The sequence below is a fragment of the Perna viridis genome, chromosome 7 (assembly GCF_037379345.1).
Source record: "Perna viridis isolate PV_CMFRI_1.1 ecotype Kerala chromosome 7, ASM3737934v1, whole genome shotgun sequence".
Taxonomy (NCBI): domain Eukaryota; kingdom Metazoa; phylum Mollusca; class Bivalvia; order Mytilida; family Mytilidae; genus Perna; species Perna viridis.
In genome coordinates this window covers 1,435,799-1,453,938 of record NC_142451.1, presented here as the reverse complement: position 1 = coordinate 1,453,938, position 18,140 = coordinate 1,435,799, and the positions used below count along the sequence as shown (strand labels likewise).

Here is an 18,140-nt window from a genome sequence, read left to right as displayed (position 1 = left end):
AACTATTTTTCTTGCATCATAGCTATCTGTTTTAAAGAAAAAGTCCTTTTCCTGTCATATTGAGGTCCTTTTGTATCTGCCTGGGGTAACAAAATGGCTTAAAATCTGTATTTTCTGCATATGAAAAGCTATATTTTTTTAAAACTATGATATTGGTATAATTTTTTTTGGATTTATTATAATTGAAATGACCATATCTATAGTTTAAAACAGTTGGTTGTACCAGTCATTATACTTTACTTTAAACAAGAGGCTCCCTTGAGTTAAAGACAAAAACGGAGGTTCGAATATTAATATTTCCATATATGGAAGTCACAAGTGGGGATTAAATAATGATTTGGAACTCACAGTACAGCTCATGTATCTACCATGTCAGAATAAACCACAAATTTGCTTAGTTTGACTAATGAAGCAGCCTTTTATCAAAAGTAATATTTTCTGGCTAACAATGAGATATTAGTCTCATGCCTGGAATAGGGTACCTATATAAAAATTTTAATAGAAAACTCATGTTTATAGCAGGGCAATGATGTTCTGAATTTTCAGTATGAAAATGAATACTCTAGCAGAAAAACAACAACTTTTATGATTATATTGAAATGTTTATTAGTAATAGGTACCAGTATCGTATTGCATATCCCTGAGCAGGTGTACGTCAAAACATGGATGCTATAAAAATATAGTGCATTTTCTTTCTGCCCCTCTACAAACTAATATTTTGTCAAAAGATATGAACAATGACTTATAAAATAGAGCAAACATCACACTGTAAGATGAAGAACTTTTTTAAAAGAAAATCTAACATAATATCATAAAAATGTTCCACTGAAAAGGTTGGTTTGGTGAGTGCAAAACGAAAGTGAAAGTAGGGAAAATGGCTATTTATAGTTCGAGACTACTTTTCTGTCCGATCTTCGTGGACTCACCCTATTTTCTTTGCGGGAAATTATTTTTTCACATGTCCTTAGAAATGCTACATAAGTGAAAGTTTTATTGAATAAATTTACATATTTTTTTTAAAAATCCTAAAAATATGCACTTCACTATAGAAGTCTATGGGAAAATTAATACGATACTGAGACCTTCATACTTGAGGGAAAACTTGGAGTGGGGAAAGAAACGCAAATTATGGTAATGCAATATTGGAAGTGGCTTTCAGCACAAAAATGAAAATAAATGATCATTACATCCCAGCACCTTAATTGTGAATGATAAAATCATGAACAATTACCACACAAAAATAAATCAATTAATAAACAATTTCACACAAATGTACTATCAACCATGAAAAATACAAGTACTAGTATTTCTTGTAAGAACTTGAGATAAAGGATACTACATACACTGTGAAGTCAGCCTCATATCTTGACCTACACTTAGAAATCGATGATAAAGGAAAGCTATTGACCAAACTTTACGACAAACGTGATGACTTTTCATTCAGAATTGTCAACTTTCCTTTCATCTGTGGCAACATCCCTTCGGCTCCTGCGTATGGAGTGTTCATATCACAACTCATACGTTATGCCAAAGCTTGCCGAAACTACGCAGACTTTTTGTATCGCGCTAGAACTCTAACGAATAGGCTTCTGGAACAGGGTTATGTTGCTACAAGATTGAAATCATCACTACAGAAGTTTTATGGTCGTCATCATGAACTCGTGGATCGTTATGGTGTATCCATCAGCACCATGAAAACTGATTTATTCAACGGGTCATAGTTTTCCTTTCCTCGTTTGTCTACCCCGGACTTGGCTTTTTATGAGCAACTCGGCGGGTGTTTCTAGAAAAGCAGAGGACGCTTACCCTACCGGTGCACCTGGTCCATGCTCCCAGTTTTTAGTGGAGTCCGAGTTGCTCATTTACTTTTGTTACTTTGTATGTATGATTTTAGTTACTTTTTGGTCTTTGTTGTGTATGTCTGTTTTCCATGCCTGGTCTTTGTCCCTGGATTACATTCATTTGATTACCGCTATAACCTTGGTTCCCTTGATTACTCTTTATCAATAAATCCACAAGAAATAAATGCAGGTAAGTAAAGTTATTCACATTCGAGAATTGAACACAGTTTATCAACTGGTCTGATTAGAACGTTTGTTGCTGTTTTGACTTTCACTTGGCCAACAAGTCCTCCTTATCCGAACCGTCTCTAGAATGATATCCATCGGCCGTGAATTCCTAGGAGCGTTCGCGTCGACTATTAGAACGACATCACCACATTTCATGTTACGCTTGACTTTGTTCCATTTTTGCCGTTCCTGCAACATTGGAAGATATTCTCGGACCCAACAACCCCAAAACAAGTTGATTCTATCTCAAAAAAAAAAAAAAAAAAAAAAAAAAAAAACTATTAATATCATCATCGTCTAGAATTTGTTCTCGTACTACACTATATATTGTCTTGCGTATGCTCCTGATTAACACCACCAAAATGCGAACCTGACGGGGGTTAAATTGCCAATCTATACCTTTCTGTACCATAGTATATTCAATTTGATTTAAGTTCCATTTATTCAAGACGTTTTTCAGTTCAGTTTCTGCCCCAACAAAGTTCGTTCCGTTGTCGGATCTAATCATTTCTACTTGACCACGCCGTGCTAGAAATCGGCGTAAAACATTGATGTAAAAACTAGTGTCTAAAGATGCGGCTACTTCCAAGTGAATGGCCCTACTAGAAAGACAAGTAAAGTAAGCACCATAACGTTTGATGCGACATCTACGTTGTTTTACTTCGAATGGCCCGAAATAATCTACCCCGACCTTTGAGAAAGGTGGGTCATCTGGAGTAATGCGATCAGCTGGCAAATTTGCCATTTACTGCTCGCCTAGAGGAGCGCTCAAGCGACGACACACAACGCATTTTGAAATAAAAATTCTTATTGCTGATGGTGCATTTATTAACCAATAGTTTTCACGAAGACACGCTAGCAAATGATTTCTCCCACAATACTGTCAATTGATATGAATCTGTCTAAGGATCAAATCAGAAACGTGATGACCTTTGGGAAGAATGATCGGATAATTACAATTTTCGGGCATCTTTGACTCTACTAAGCGTTCTCCATCACGTAATAGTTCGCCATCCAACACAGGATCGAGTTTTCGGATATTACTGGTAGACTTGACTGTTCGGTTAGTCAAAAGAGTGTCGATTTCATCCGTGAATTCACGTCTTTGCACAAATGCTAGAATTGAATGTGAAAGTGATATTCGATTGGAATCCTTCGAAACTGCTTGCATGGGCTTTACTTGCTCATAACTCTTCCTATCATTAGCACGCCTCAGCAATTCTTTACGAACCCTAAGTATCCATGCTACGCTTCGCTTTAACGATATCCAAGATGAGTGATATTCAATGAGCCTCTCAACTCCAGAGTAACTGTCATGAGGTGTTTCAGTTTTAATTATTGCGCGCACTGCTGCCCTTTTCACTTCATGGTGCTCTGAACATACTCTTTCGCCAACGTCTGAGGGTAACTTAGGCCAGGAGCCCTCATCCTTCCATAGAAACTTCGGTGCTACTATCCAGTTACGTTTTTTTTTCATTTCTGAAGAGTTTAGACCCCTGGATGCATTTCAAGCCTTCATGAATTACGGCCAACCTATTTGCCACAAATGTTTGAAATCTAGCATCCTTGTCCATGATGTATCGTAAAACTGACATACTGTCCGTCCAAAATATAAATCGATCAATTGGAATATCTTACTCCTTAACAACATTTTGTTTGTACGAACAGCCACAGTAGAAGCAAGCAATCAATTCAAGCCTAGGAACTGTTACTGGCTTCAGCGGTGTCACACGCGCCTTTCCTATTACAAATGAACAGTTGATCTCTCCAAAAGAATTTTCTGTACGAAGATATGTCACAGTACCATATCCACTTTCGCTCGCATCCGCGAAATGATGTAACTGAGCAGATTTCATTTCTCCGTAATTCCCGGTCTTAAACATCTGTCTACTTTGAAATCTGAGAGTTCTTGTAGATCTTGAAACCATGATGAAAACAAAGTTTCTATGTTCGGCGGAATTGGGTCATCCCAATCGAAACCAAGTCTACAAAGTTCTTGAAGGATGATCTTTGCACGAAGGATGATTGGTGCAAGGAATCCTAAAGGATCGTAAATACTGCTCACCATCGACAAAATACCCCTTCTTGTCTTGGTTTTTTTTCATAGAAATCTTAAATTGGAAAATATCTGTTTCAGCGCACCACTAAACACCCAATGCTCGATCAATAGGAAGACTATCTTGATCCAAGTCTAAGTCCTTAACTCCAATCGCCATATCGGAAGTTGGTATTGATCTCATTACTTCTCTGTTATTGCTAATCCATTTAGCGATCTGAAATCCACCACGGCTCAAGAGACACTGTAAATCTTCAACTAAGCATACGGCTTCGCTAACGTTTCTAACAGACTTGAGACAATCATCAACGTAAAAATTACACAATACTGTGTCAATTACTTCATCGTTGAATTGGCCTCTACAGTCTTCTGCTGTTCGTCGCAAAGCATAATTTACGCAACTAGGAGACGAGGTAGCACCGAAAAAATGAACAATCATTTGATATTCGGTAGGTACAATTTTATGATTGCCATCCTTCCACCAGAGGAATCTTAAATAACTAGCATCTTTGGTGGGTACTCGTACTTGGTAAAACATGCTTTCTATATCTCCCATCACGGCGATTTCGTCCTGCCTAAACCTGATAAGCGTGCCTACTAATGAGTTTGTAAGGTTCGGACCTTGTAATAAGCGTTCGTTCAAAGATGTGCCCTGGAATCTCGCTGCACAATCAAACACTACTCTGATCTTATTCTTCCTTGGGTGGAAAACACCATGGTGTGGGAGATACCATTCATGACCATCATCTCTAGATAAATCTTCTAATGAAACTTCTGAAGCATATCCATTATCAAGCACCTTATTCATGAAGGTAATATATTCATCCCTAAATGGATTATCTCGGTCGAAGCGCCTACTAAGTGACAACAGTCTTTGATCTGCCTGCTTTCTGTTATTTGGCATAACATTGTCCTTTGATTTGAATGGTAGATTTACAACATAATGTCCTTCTTGGATATTAATTGAATTCGATACGATGTCCATGAACCTTTTATCTTCCTTAGATGGGCAAGCAACGTCATCAATTGTTCTTTCACTGAAATCCCAGTTGAAGTGATTTCTCACCTGATCCTCCAAGGATACATGTACTACCTTAGTACCTATAAGATTACTGGTAACAAAGCCATTGTCCTGCGCTGAAACATCCAATGGGCCATTGATCACCCAGCCTTGTAACGTTTTTACGGCAAATGGACCATTTTCAACACTAGGAACCACTTTCCAGGGCTCCATTGCCCTAGGAACGTTTACACCTATCAAGAGTCCAATATGCTCATCGTTGATTCGTTGTAGTGGAATATCACGTAAATATGACCATCTCTGTAAATCAATTACTGATACAATGTCATTACTAGATACCGGTAACTTTTCCTGTGAATACGTAAGTGGTAGTTGAATCACGTTGTTACCTTGCAAATCGCTAATTTCCAAACCTGTTAGTGTGTAACAGTCATTGATATACTCGTGTGCCATAGTAAGTAAATTTAGAGTCGTCTTCCTACCTTTAATGTTGAATTCACGCATGATCTTCTCCAAACAAAAGGTAGCGGTGCTTCCAGAATCTAGGAAGGCATAAGTTTCAATGAATTTATCACTGTCCTGTGACTTGACTCTAACTGAAACTATCGGAAAAGCTTGATTACGCATGTCGCCAGCCCCTGTATACGTCGAACCTGTTTTTACTTGAGCTAGATCTCCTCCTGACTGATTTTGACATTCAACGTCGTTTACTTGTGGTTGTCTAGCCTCCACGTGCAAAATTGTGGGATGAATCTTTCCACAAGAACACGGGTGCTTGTGCTGGCATGAAGTTTTATTGTGACCAGATTTTAAACAAGCAAAACACAGTCCCTTCGACTTAAGAAATTGATATCTTTCCTTCCAGTCCTTCTTAAGAATAGTTTCACACTTTAAAAATGCATGACTAGAATCTTGACAAAAGATGCATGGTTTGTTAAATGCCATTCGGACATTAGCACTCGTGTTTCCAGTACTATGAGGCAATTTAGGTGCCTCTTTATTTTCTGCTACAGCAGCAAAGTTCTTCCGCGGTTGCAATACCTTCTCTCGAGGTTTCTTGGTGCAACTGGCGAGCTTCGGATCGTTAGCCTTCTTTGCTTCCTTCCTGACGAAATCAACTAAGTGTTTGAACTTAACAGTACCTTTCTTGTCTTCTATTTCATACACAATGTTACGCCACCTCTCATGTAAATGGAATGGTAGTTTCTTCACTAAAAGTTTTAGATTATCAGAATACTCCAAAACGACAGCCGCAGATACTGTTTCGATAGCGTGTTGACATTCCTCAAGAAATATAGCATAGCCATCTAACGCTTTCGGGTTGTCATTTCTAATCAGTGGCATATCAAGAGTTTTTCTGACGTAGGCATGCGCAATCACATCCGAATCTCCGTATCGTTCTCGAAATTCCTCGAGGGCAGACTCGTACCCAATTTGTGCCTCCAGATGAGAATAACCAGTTATAATTCTGTTAGGTTCACTTATCGTATACTGTAGCAAGTTTGTTAATCTTTCTTCAAACGAAGTAGTATTAGCAATTATTCTCGAGTGAAACTGTCTTAAAAATCTACTATAATCCATTGGATCACCACTGAATTTCTGAATTTCTTCCTTAGACTTATTCAGTTCTCCCGTTACCATGAACATATCTGACTCTTTGCTATACATTCTACTGAATTTATCATTGTCCATATACTTAGGAGAATCGCTAACTGGAAGTGAGCTAATTGTAACATGCTTTGATTGATCGTTTTGCGGATGTGAGTTTATTGTGGTAGGTTGATAGTCATTTTTAATATCACTCGCATAATTAACAACGAATGGTGGTACCCATTCAGTTGCGTTAGGATTTACCACAGGAATCGGAATTTTCGGAACTTCTTCCTTTGTCATTTAGCAGGATTTTCTACATTAAAGTCTAGAATTTCCTCCTTCATGAGTGTTTCTTCTAGTTGCTGATCTTCTAACATACTCCTTTCTAATTCTTCTATCACTTTAGTTTTAGCATCGCGTATAAGTCGGTTGTACGACTTCTATCTCCACATTTTCAGATAATAAAGTTTGTAAACGGTTGCTCAATGAGATCAAAGCCTTTAATGATTGTGTCACCTCATTTCGTTTTAAGCCTATTTGATATTGTTGTCCCTTTTCGGTCATCTTGATTTCACGTTTATCACCATCCATGAGATGTCTCTAAATTGTTAATGTTGTACTGGCTAGTAAATACACTTCTAATTGTTAATGCCTATCTTTATTCATGGATTGCATCATTGAAACACAGGTAAGTATTACAATGCACAGAGAAGTGGAAATCATGATGAGTTCTTTACGATATTACAATATGTAAATACACTGATACGTTCTGATACGATACGTTGATACGATTAACTGCAATAAACAAAAAAAAGCATCATAAGAACTTGTCTTCAGCTATATAAACCAGTGAATATAAATTGCAGTCATCAACTAAATAATAATACTATCTTATAAACACTTGAAATACATAATGTATATTTACTGACACGCCAAGGAAATAAGTTGAAATACGATTTAACTTTCAAAATATGCAATACATAACCACAAACACATAAAAACACATAAAGTTATACATCGATGCTAAGAATATCAAACCAGTAAAAAATACAAAAATCGTATAATCATAGATCTAGATATAAAGCTTTTAATTAGAATTAAACTTTACTTTACACGAATCCATTAAATTATCTATATGTGTCACCGTTCATTGACCTAGTAAAAAACGTAAGTTCACTCACCAATTTAGAGGTATTTCCACATATTTAGCACAGAAATTATAAGAAAATATGTACGTTGATCCAGTGAATATTCAGAGACACAATTCACTGACTAGAAAAAAATTATCAAGTAATAATTAAAGCTTCACACAAAAAACATTCCTTCATACTTGAGGGAAAAACTTGGAGTGGGGAAAGAAACGCAAATTATGTTAATGCAATATTGGAAGTGGCTTTCAGCACAAAAATGAAAATAAATGGTCCTTACAGTTTAGTTTTCCGAAATATTTACGATAAAGCCGCATCACCGATAAGAGAAAGTCAACTTTATTTTTAAATTGTAGTTTCAAATATGGATTTTATTCGAGGTACACGAAAATGACTGCGCGGGTAAAGATAATATCAAACCTCAAATTTCGAATATGTAAGGATAATGTAGTTAAAGATAAATTGTGTAATAGATTGTTAGGTTGACTTTGTTTAACATTGATGAACAACTTTAATTCAAAACAGTATTTTATTTAACCATATAAAGACTATACATGTAGTTGAATGAACGAACTTTTCACTGAAAATAATAAAAAAAACTCAATATCATTGAAATGGTAACTAATAATTTCAACAAAACTCTAAGATAAGAACACAATCGAGCGTAAATCACTCATGAAGTTCCAAATATCCACAATTAGTTATTGTAAGGAATTTATATTATCTAAATATCTTCGTTGCATGTAGACATGCGTTTTTACCTTAAATGGACCATCAAATAAATTAATATTCAGGTTACCGCTGTTTATACGGATATCTAATTTAATTGTGTGCTTCAAAACAAGTTCTCGCTGTGGTCTGATCTAGTTTGATTTTTCACGTACATTGTGCAAAAAACCTCGGAAAATTAAGAAATAACGGAAATTTCTTCGCGATTTCTTAACTACCATACCAGTGATTAAAATATCATTTGCATTCCCTCACACGAACAATACATTTTTGTATAAAGCACTAATCAATTTACATGTACACTGTATACTTCTATGAATATCAAAATGAATTTCTAATTTGGCAAATTTAGTATACTATCGGAAAGCATGGAAAGATTGATTAATAGAAAAATACTAAAAATTAATTCTGAACAATTTGGTCACATACTTGGATATTTGTTTATAAACGGAACAATGCTAATACACTTAATTTGTGTTACGGCGAGTTACCAAAACTATGGATTTCTTATGGTCATTGCAACATGTGTTTGGAGATTTGGCGTTGAACGTGTTAAGACAAGAAAAACAGCGTGTACAGGTTACAGACCACCAATTCAACCAATGAGCATTTGGAACGTACGCAAAAATAGTCCTACGCAGAAATTACCCCTGTTCCTCATAGTGCTGTGAAAAAAGTTCTCATCTTATTTAAAAAAATTTAAACAGTTTCTGAAAGGAAAAACATTTCTGTACATTTTATAGGTGATTTTGCTTCTTGTGATGTGAAGCCTAATCTCCATAATGATTTTTAAATATACCCCTATCTTGTGAAAACACTGGGATTTCCCATGCTATTTATAGACCCTTCACTTCCGGTGTTAACTTTGCCATGAGAGGAATACACTACAAAAATCCTTCAAAATATGCATTTTTTAAGTTATAGGTCCAAATTATGGAAAATTGGTCTTTTTGGCTGATTTTTATGTCCTATCTTGTAAAAAGTGTAGAAAATTTAGTAAAAATATAAAATATTAAACTTTGAGGGCTATATTTACCTAAATATGGTGGTAATAAGCACTTGAAATCAAGTTTTGTGTAGATTTGAGCAAAAATTAGGTTAGAAATGAGGAAAAACTCACTTTCATTACTGCGGTTAAGGCCATATAAGCATTCCCCTATGGCAACATGGAAAATCCATTATTGAGTACTTTTTTTGCTTTAGGTGCCCTTTACTGGTCATGTTTTAATGTGAAAACACTGTATTTACAAATTTAAAGCCAAATATATCATCTTTTGTGAAAATTTAAAGATTTAGGATTTTTGACATGTGATCAAGAAAAAGGGGGAGGCATGTCAGAAATAAATTTTTAAAAATAGACCAATTTCTCAGAAAATGATTACTTTTAAAACTATTTCTTCATTAATATTGTTAAAAAACAAGTTGTGATTGATATGTTTTATTTGAAAAGTCAGAAAAAGTTCTTTGCAAATATTTAATGCATTTAAGTATGGTAGAATATTGTCACTTTTTTGCTCGCACAACTTGGTTACCCTATATTTAAAAATCAAATATTTAAAAAAGTGCTTGTCACATTTCACTGAAACTTTGCAAATGCATTCAGTATGTGTGTAGGAAGATACCTGTATAGTTATTTATTTTTTCTAAGACAAAAAGTGACTCTTTAGGTTACAGACCACCAATTCATCCAATGAGCATTTGGAACGTACGCAAAAATAGTCCTACGCAGAAATTACCCCTGTTTCTCATAGTGCTGTGAAAAAAGTTCTCATCTTATTTAAAAAATTTAAACAGTTTCTGAAAGGAAAAACATTTCTGTACATTTTATAGGTGATTTTGCTTCTTGTGATGTGAAGCCTAATCTCCATAATGATTTTTAAATATACCCCTATCTTGTGAAAACACTGGGATTTCCCATGCTATTTATAGACCCTTCACTTCCGGTGTTAACTTTGCCATGAGAGGAATACACTACAAAAATCCTTCAAAATATGCATTTTTTTAAGTTATAGGTCCAAATTATGGAAAATTGGTCTTTTTGGCTGATTTTTATGTCCTATCTTGTAAAAAGTGTAGAAAATTTAGTAAAAATATAAAATATTAAACTTTGAGGGCTATATTTACCTAAATATGGTGGTAATAAGCACTTGAAATCAAGTTTTGTGTAGATTTGAGCAAAAATTAGGTTAGAAATGAGGAAAAACTCACTTTCATTACTGCGGTTAAGGCCATATAAGCATTCCCCTATGGCAACATGGAAAATCCATTATTGAGTACTTTTTTTGCTTTAGGTGCCCTTTACTGGTCATGTTTTAATGTAAAAACACTGTATTTACAAATTTAAAGCCAAATATATCATCTTTTGTGAAAATTTAAAGATTTAGGATTTTTGATATGTGATCAAGAAAAAGGGGGAGGCATGTCAGAAATAAATTTTTAAAAATAGACCAATTTCTCAGAAAATGATTACTTTTAAAACTATTTCTTCATTAATATTGTTAAAAAACAAGTTGTGATTGATATGTTTTATTTGAAAAGTCAGAAAAAGTTCTTTGCAAATATTTAATGCATTTAAGTATGGTAGAATATTGTCACTTTTTTGCTCGCACAACTTGGTTACCCTATATTTAAAAATCAAATATTTAAAAAAGTGCTTGTCACATTTCACTGAAACTTTGCAAATGCATTCAGTATGTGTGTAGGAAGATACCTGTATAGTTATTTATTTTTTCTAAGACAAAAAGTGACTCTTTAGGTTACAGACCACCAATTCATCCAATGAGCATTTGGAACGTACGCAAAAATAGTCCTACGCAGAAATTACCCCTGTTTCTCATAGTGCTGTGAAAAAAGTTCTCATCTTATTTAAAAAATTTAAACAGTTTCTGAAAGGAAAAACATTTCTGTACATTTTATAGGTGATTTTGCTTCTTGTGATGTGAAGCCTAATCTCCATAATGATTTTTAAATATACCCCTATCTTGTGAAAACACTGGGATTTCCCATGCTATTTATAGACCCTTCACTTCCGGTGACTAGTACTGCACTGCAAGTCTGCTAACCCCACATGCCATTCTGAGGATTGTGAGCTGACATATGTAGAATCATGCTGATATATAGTCCTCTGCAGGTTAAAGTTAAGGTAAAGTCCAGAGAAGCCATTGAATATTGTGAAATTAGCATAGAAGCCTATGGGAAGAGGAATTAGTGGTTTTTAGCCTACATATTTTACGTTTACTTTCGATCTCCATTTTTATGTTATGACGACGTCGCCGTCAAACACGTCGACCATGGTTACAATTACGTTAATGTCCCGCAATACTCACGACACATGTAGATCAATGGGGCGGGGTCGTACCTCCCTTTTTTGCTGAAGAATTTTGTTAATTCCGTGCAAAAATATTTTGCCAAAAAGGGGCAAATAGCCTGGACCCCCATTTTTTCGGGAAACCATCTACAACCCCCATTTTCAAAATTTATTGACCCAATCCCGCCCTTGATAGTACTATTGAAAACAAAAAAAATATTTAGAAAATCTACTTATTTTTATTCCTATTAACGTTTTTATTATATAAATAACTTCATTCAAATTTTTAACGCACAGCTCATGAATATTATTGACGGCTAAGTTAGTGACGGTTGGCTCCCATGGTTGATATTGACAGCTAGATTCACTTTAATCATAGCACCCCACTTTCTACCAAATTAAGTTTTATTCGTTCAGTTGTTTATAATACATTCGTTAAAAAAAGCATATATTGTTTTTAATTTTCATAACATTCAGATGAATTGTATACTGTTTTTCAATGAGGACACTTTAACTTGGAAGGCGGCCCTTTCAAAACAGAAGCTGTTTTTGGTAATCAAAATAAGCGTTCAATCATACTAAAAAAAGTCTTGATATCTGCTATTTTTAGAGTCAACTATAGGGTGCCCACGAAATCGCGGTCGATTGAGCAAAGTGTGGACACAGTAATCATTTGACGGATCCATACAAAATGAGTAATCGTTGTAAAGGATTTACGACCATCTACCATAAATCAATGGTGTACAGTTTTGTTCAAATTGCTTTGGTGGTTTAAGAGGAATTGATCATTAATCTTTCAGGGGAATTGGTTTTCGTTTTGACTCAGAATTGTTTTTTGTTTTTTTTTTTTTTGCGCGCGCAATATGTACTTTTCTAACGTATGAATGCGAATAATTTTTTAATTCTTTTTTATTAACATTACGTATTCTTTAACCTTCTTTACCAAATCATCTTTTCTTTTGGTGCTATTTGCTGCTTATCCTGAGGCTTCGCCCAAATTTTCACTCCATGGCCAGTGGGTAGCAAGAGAGTAACCTTGATTTTTATGTTATCAAGAATTTCGATTATGTGCACGCTATAGGAAGTCTTCTTGGTCTGGTTCGGGTGTCCAGACTTTGGCCTTGTCTTTGGGTGCAGGTGTTTTAACACATACAAAGTGGGAAGGTTCACTTCGGCACATTCTAAATGTGTGAAAATGTTTGTTTGTGATTGATGATCCACTCGTTTTATTTATTTATTTATTTATTTTTTGTGTATTACTTTGGGGAGGGATGGGTTGGCAAGGAAGGAAGAGCTGGGTTGAACACCCTTTAATTTTCTGAAAATTCTGCTCCACCCAGTTAAAAGGTGCTTAATATATTATTAAATTACTCAAAACAATGGGTAGGGGGTTTACCAGTCATGCCAGTTTACACATAAAAAGGGGTATGGGTCCAGACTTCGGGCGTAGATATTTACACATAGATGGGGGGAGATTTAATTCGGCACGGCCACGCTTTTCCGGGTCTGGACAGTTTTGCACCCCAGAAAAGTGGTGGATGTCGTTTATTTAAGCAAAATAATGAATAAACAATACTCGTGTAACACATGTACACATGATCAAATCCGTACGTCAATTGACCGTATTATACATGTAACACACGGACCAATGACGGTCTTCGCATTTGGATATTTTCCCAAAAAATCGCGTTTTCCGTAGAAAAAAAAAGATTGCTTCCATGACAAATTTAGGAAGTACACAACACTACATTTATACCTCATATCACAAATAAATTCGACCTTGTATGGTTTCAGAGGAGTTGCGGCTCAAAGAAATCGGTCTCTTCCTTTAGTAGTATAGATATTGAAAGGTTTCCCGATATTTGTGGAAAATCAGCTAATATTTTCGGGTTTTTTTAGCTACCATGACAACCCTAAAATTATCGATTCACTTTTAACAAATATTTAAACGCTCATCAAACTTTACCAATATACATGTATTGACTTTCAGGTTCCTGGCTACCCAATTTTCCGAAATGCCATTATGTCCTATATCATGACGTATCTCCTTTTTGGCCAAAGCGTCCCACCTTTGAATTTTTTTGACAGGATCACATCTATGTGATGATGCTTAACTTCTGAGAAAATTTCGTTTTAACCCCCCCCACCCCCATCCCCCCCCAAAAAAAAAAAAAAAAAATTCCCAAGAATAAGTGCGGACAAGTTCAGTGCATGAGAAACAAAAAATAAATAGTAATTAAAAGTTACATTTCCGGATCTATTTTGTGAGATACTGTGGAACTGCATATTATTAATTGGGACAGCGTAAAGAACCTGCATATCAATTTTATTGAAATCGGACAACTTTCAGTTTTTGGCCGCAGTGAAAATTGGAAAATGGCAGTGGAAACGAAATTCAAATTATTACTTGAGCCGCAGATTCTTAATTGGGGCGCTTTAAAACACCTACATATCAATTGCAATCAAATCTGACAACTTCGAATTTCCAACCGCGTCGGCAGAGACGCATGCAATTTGTTTTCCAGGATTGTGTTTGTACCATTGAGCTTAATATCTGTACCTGCATCTGTATCTGTTTCGTCAAATTCTGATCAGCAGTTTTCTAGATCTTTCAGTTCAAACGTTTTGACGTAAAAAATGGGTATTCTCAATTTGGCAGCCATTTCGAAAAGATGGCGACCACTAGAAATTTTTTTTCGGAGTGCTTCATCCTTTGAAGAGTAGGGTTCCGCTATATAGATATGTCACTGCAGATAATTTAAAGACATTTTGTGGAAATAAAGCTTTAAGGATACACACAAATATGGAAATAAAAAATCTCCTGTAAAATAGATATTTATCAAATTCTTGCATTATGGGGATCCATGAAAATGATTTATACTCTCTTATATTTTGTCATAAAAAATTGTATCTATGGTAACATTATGGGAAAAAAACATCAGTTTTAATGACAAATATTGGGTGCCTTCCCAAAATTAAATGTCAAAAGACCGGTTTTTTAAAATATAAGGCACTTTAAAACTGCTAGAAAAAGTAAGCAGGCATTGTATCGTTGTATGAAAACAAAAACATATGTGTACCCCTTTCTGCTCATTTGTTAATGATTTTAATTCTTTAAGTTCGTGCGAAAATTTCCATTTTTGAAAAACAGCCGTCTGGTACAAAAGAGAGAACCCACTGTGGCAAAGACCTGAATATTTCCGGATAGCTTCAAACATGCATTTTACACCTTTTTAATTTCACAAGTATTGCAATTATTATATGTGTGTAAAGTGCAACCTAACTTTCTGCGAAGCTCCATCTCAATCAGATGAACCCATTCCGATAAAACGAGGCAACCCTTCGAAGAATCTTTTATCAGGAGAAGTAAAATAATAACAGTTTAATAGTTTATATTAATAATAATAGTTTATAGTTGTGCTTGCAACCCAGTCACAAAAGTCCCCTCACGTTCCCCAAAATCTTCACAGAATCAAAAATCTTGAATTCAGCACACCATTTAAAGTCGAAATACCAAGTTTCATAATTTTTTTTATGTTTTTTGAGACCATTTTCAATCAGGATACCTAAATTTTGATGACAGCCATTTTGAAATGGTGACCACCTTGGATATCCCAGAACAAGTGTTTTATCACACTTGGAGGGTTTTATATATCTGCTTAGTTAAGTAAGGATATTCCAAATTCCATTTCCTTAAACTAAGGAAAATCTTTACCAAAAAAAAAAAAAAAAAAAAAAAAAAAAAAAAAGTCATGTTTTTTGTTACCATGGTAACACATAAAATATCGCTTCACTTTCTTTTGCATATGTTTTATGACATGAGAATAAAAACAATATTAAGTTTTAAGTTGTGCTTGCAAGCAAGTCACATGAGAACCGCAACGTCCCCCCAAATGGTTACAGAAATACAGAAATTTCAGTTCGCCTATTTAAGCTTAAATTCAAAGTGTTTCATAAAATTATGATGGTGTTTTTTTTTTAAACTATTTTCAATCAGGCTACATATATTTGGATGGCGGCCATCTTGGATACTCCAAAACAGGTGTTTAATCATATTTGGGGAGTTCTATATATCTGCTAAATTAAGTAAAGATGTTCCCAGTCCTTAACCTTAACCTTAACTATAGAAAATATGCAAAAATCGGTCAAAAGTTCTTGTTTTTCGTTACTATGGTAACACATAAAATATCGATTGACTTTTTTTTTGCTTGATATTATAGAGCTTACTAAACTCTACCACCATACCAATTTTCAAGATCCTAGCTACCTAGATTTTCGAGATAACGCAATTTTCTTTATTATGACCTATCCCCCTTCTCGATCGAATCGCCCCTCTTAATTTTTTTAGGGGAAGACATTTACATGTATGTCATGAGATCCAACCTCTGTGAAAGTTTCGTTTAAATCTCCCAATCACTTGCAAGAAAACGTGCGGACAAGCTCGCCGATAAAAATAATGGTAATTGAAATTTACGTTTCCAAGAAACGGGTAAAAGTCACCTCCCGCTTCCGGATCTAATTTTGAGAAATACATCGTATAATAATATAACTGCATGTTATTAATCGGGACAGCGTAAAGAACTTGAATATCAAATTTCATCGAAATAGAACAATATTGAATTTTTGACCGCGGTGGTGGCCATTTAAAAAAAATGCGGCCGATACTTGCTTCAAATCATCAATTGGGCTGTAGATTCTTAATACAGGCGGCTAAAATAACATAAGTTTCAATTATCATCAAGATCGGACAACTTTGGAATTTTGACCGCGGTGGCGACCATTTTGAAAATGGCGGCTTATACGGAACTCAAATTGACAATTGAGCGGCAGATTATTAATCAGGACTGCTTAAAATTTGGAATTTTTTTAACGCGTTGGTGGCCATTTTGAAAATGGCGGCCGAGACGCACGCATTTTTTTTCGGGATTTTGTTTCGACAATTAAGCTTAATAAATATACCAAGTTCGGTCGAACTCTGACCAGCTGTTTTCAATATAAGAGTTCAAAATTTCCGGTAAAATGGTAACTTTCAGTCCGGCGGCCATTTGAAAAAATGGCGGCAACTGGACATTTCTTTTAAAGTTCAGTATCCTTCGAAGAGTAGTTCTAACTTCCTGAAAAGTTCCATCTCAATCGGATGAGGCACTTTTGAGAAAAAGGGCGGACATTTTCAGGAAAGTTTTATGACAGGAGAATTAAAATAATAATTAAAATTTACGTTTCCACTAAACGTACAGAAGGCGCTTCCTGTTTCCGGATCTATTTTTGAGACGCAGATTGTCATTTGATTATTATTACACGGAATGGACTAAAGAACATAGCTATCAATTTTATTCGAAATCAGACAACTTTGAATTTTTTGCCGAGATGTCAGACATTTTGATAATGGAGGCTCAGGCCTAGCTTAAATTGTCAATCGGGCCGCATATTAATAATCGGGACGACTCAAAGAACCTAAAATTCTCTATGTATTCTTTACAACGCTATATCCCATGATCCCCTGGCTCTATTTCAAATAAGGCCCTTAAAATTGGGTCCAAGTCAGGTCCCCCCTGTTTTATAGTTGGAAAATTTTCCGTCGACTGGCACTTCACTAAATTGAACTTGACCCTACTTTTTCCGACGTAGAATGGTGCGTACGGGTCTCCTCTACAACGCTATACCCCATGACCCCCTGGCTCTATTTCAAATAAGGCCCTTAAAAGTGGGTCCAAGTAGGTCCCCCCTGTTTTATAGTTGGAAAATTTTCCGTCGACTGGCACTTCACTAAATTGAACTTGACCCCACTTTTTCCGAAGTAGAATGGTGCGTACGGGTCGCCTCTACAACGCTATACCCCATGACCCCCTGGCACTATTTCAAATAAGGCCCTTAAAATTGGGTCCAAGTCAGGTCACCCCTGTTTTATAGTTGAGAAACCTTAGATCGACTGGCTTTTTATTAGATTTTTGTTAAGTCGTTAATTTTTTTAGATAGATAACCTTTCCATATTGAATTGAAATATTGTTAGTGTCGATTTTAAAGCAATTAAAATTTGATGGTACGTTATGGTTTACTTTGATTTTTTGGTTATCAGATATGACCATATAATTGTTCGCTAGCTTCATTATAGCAGATCTGATTCGAGTTCATGCTGGAATTGCCCATAGCATCTAGACATCTCATTTATATATTTTTTGGCAGCTGTCTTCATAATATCTCTTTTTAATTAAATTTT

General features: G+C 35.3%; 1 protein-coding gene across 1 annotated transcript; it reads right to left on the bottom strand.

Moving 5' to 3' along the window:
- Window positions 1-4,213: 4,213 nt before the first annotated feature.
- Window positions 4,214-7,039, bottom strand: LOC148610893 (uncharacterized). The gene has a single exon (XM_088595199.1). The coding sequence runs from the start codon at window positions 7,037-7,039 to the stop codon at window positions 4,214-4,216; it is 2,826 nt and encodes a 941-aa protein (XP_088451325.1).
- Window positions 7,040-18,140: the final 11,101 nt, after the last annotated feature.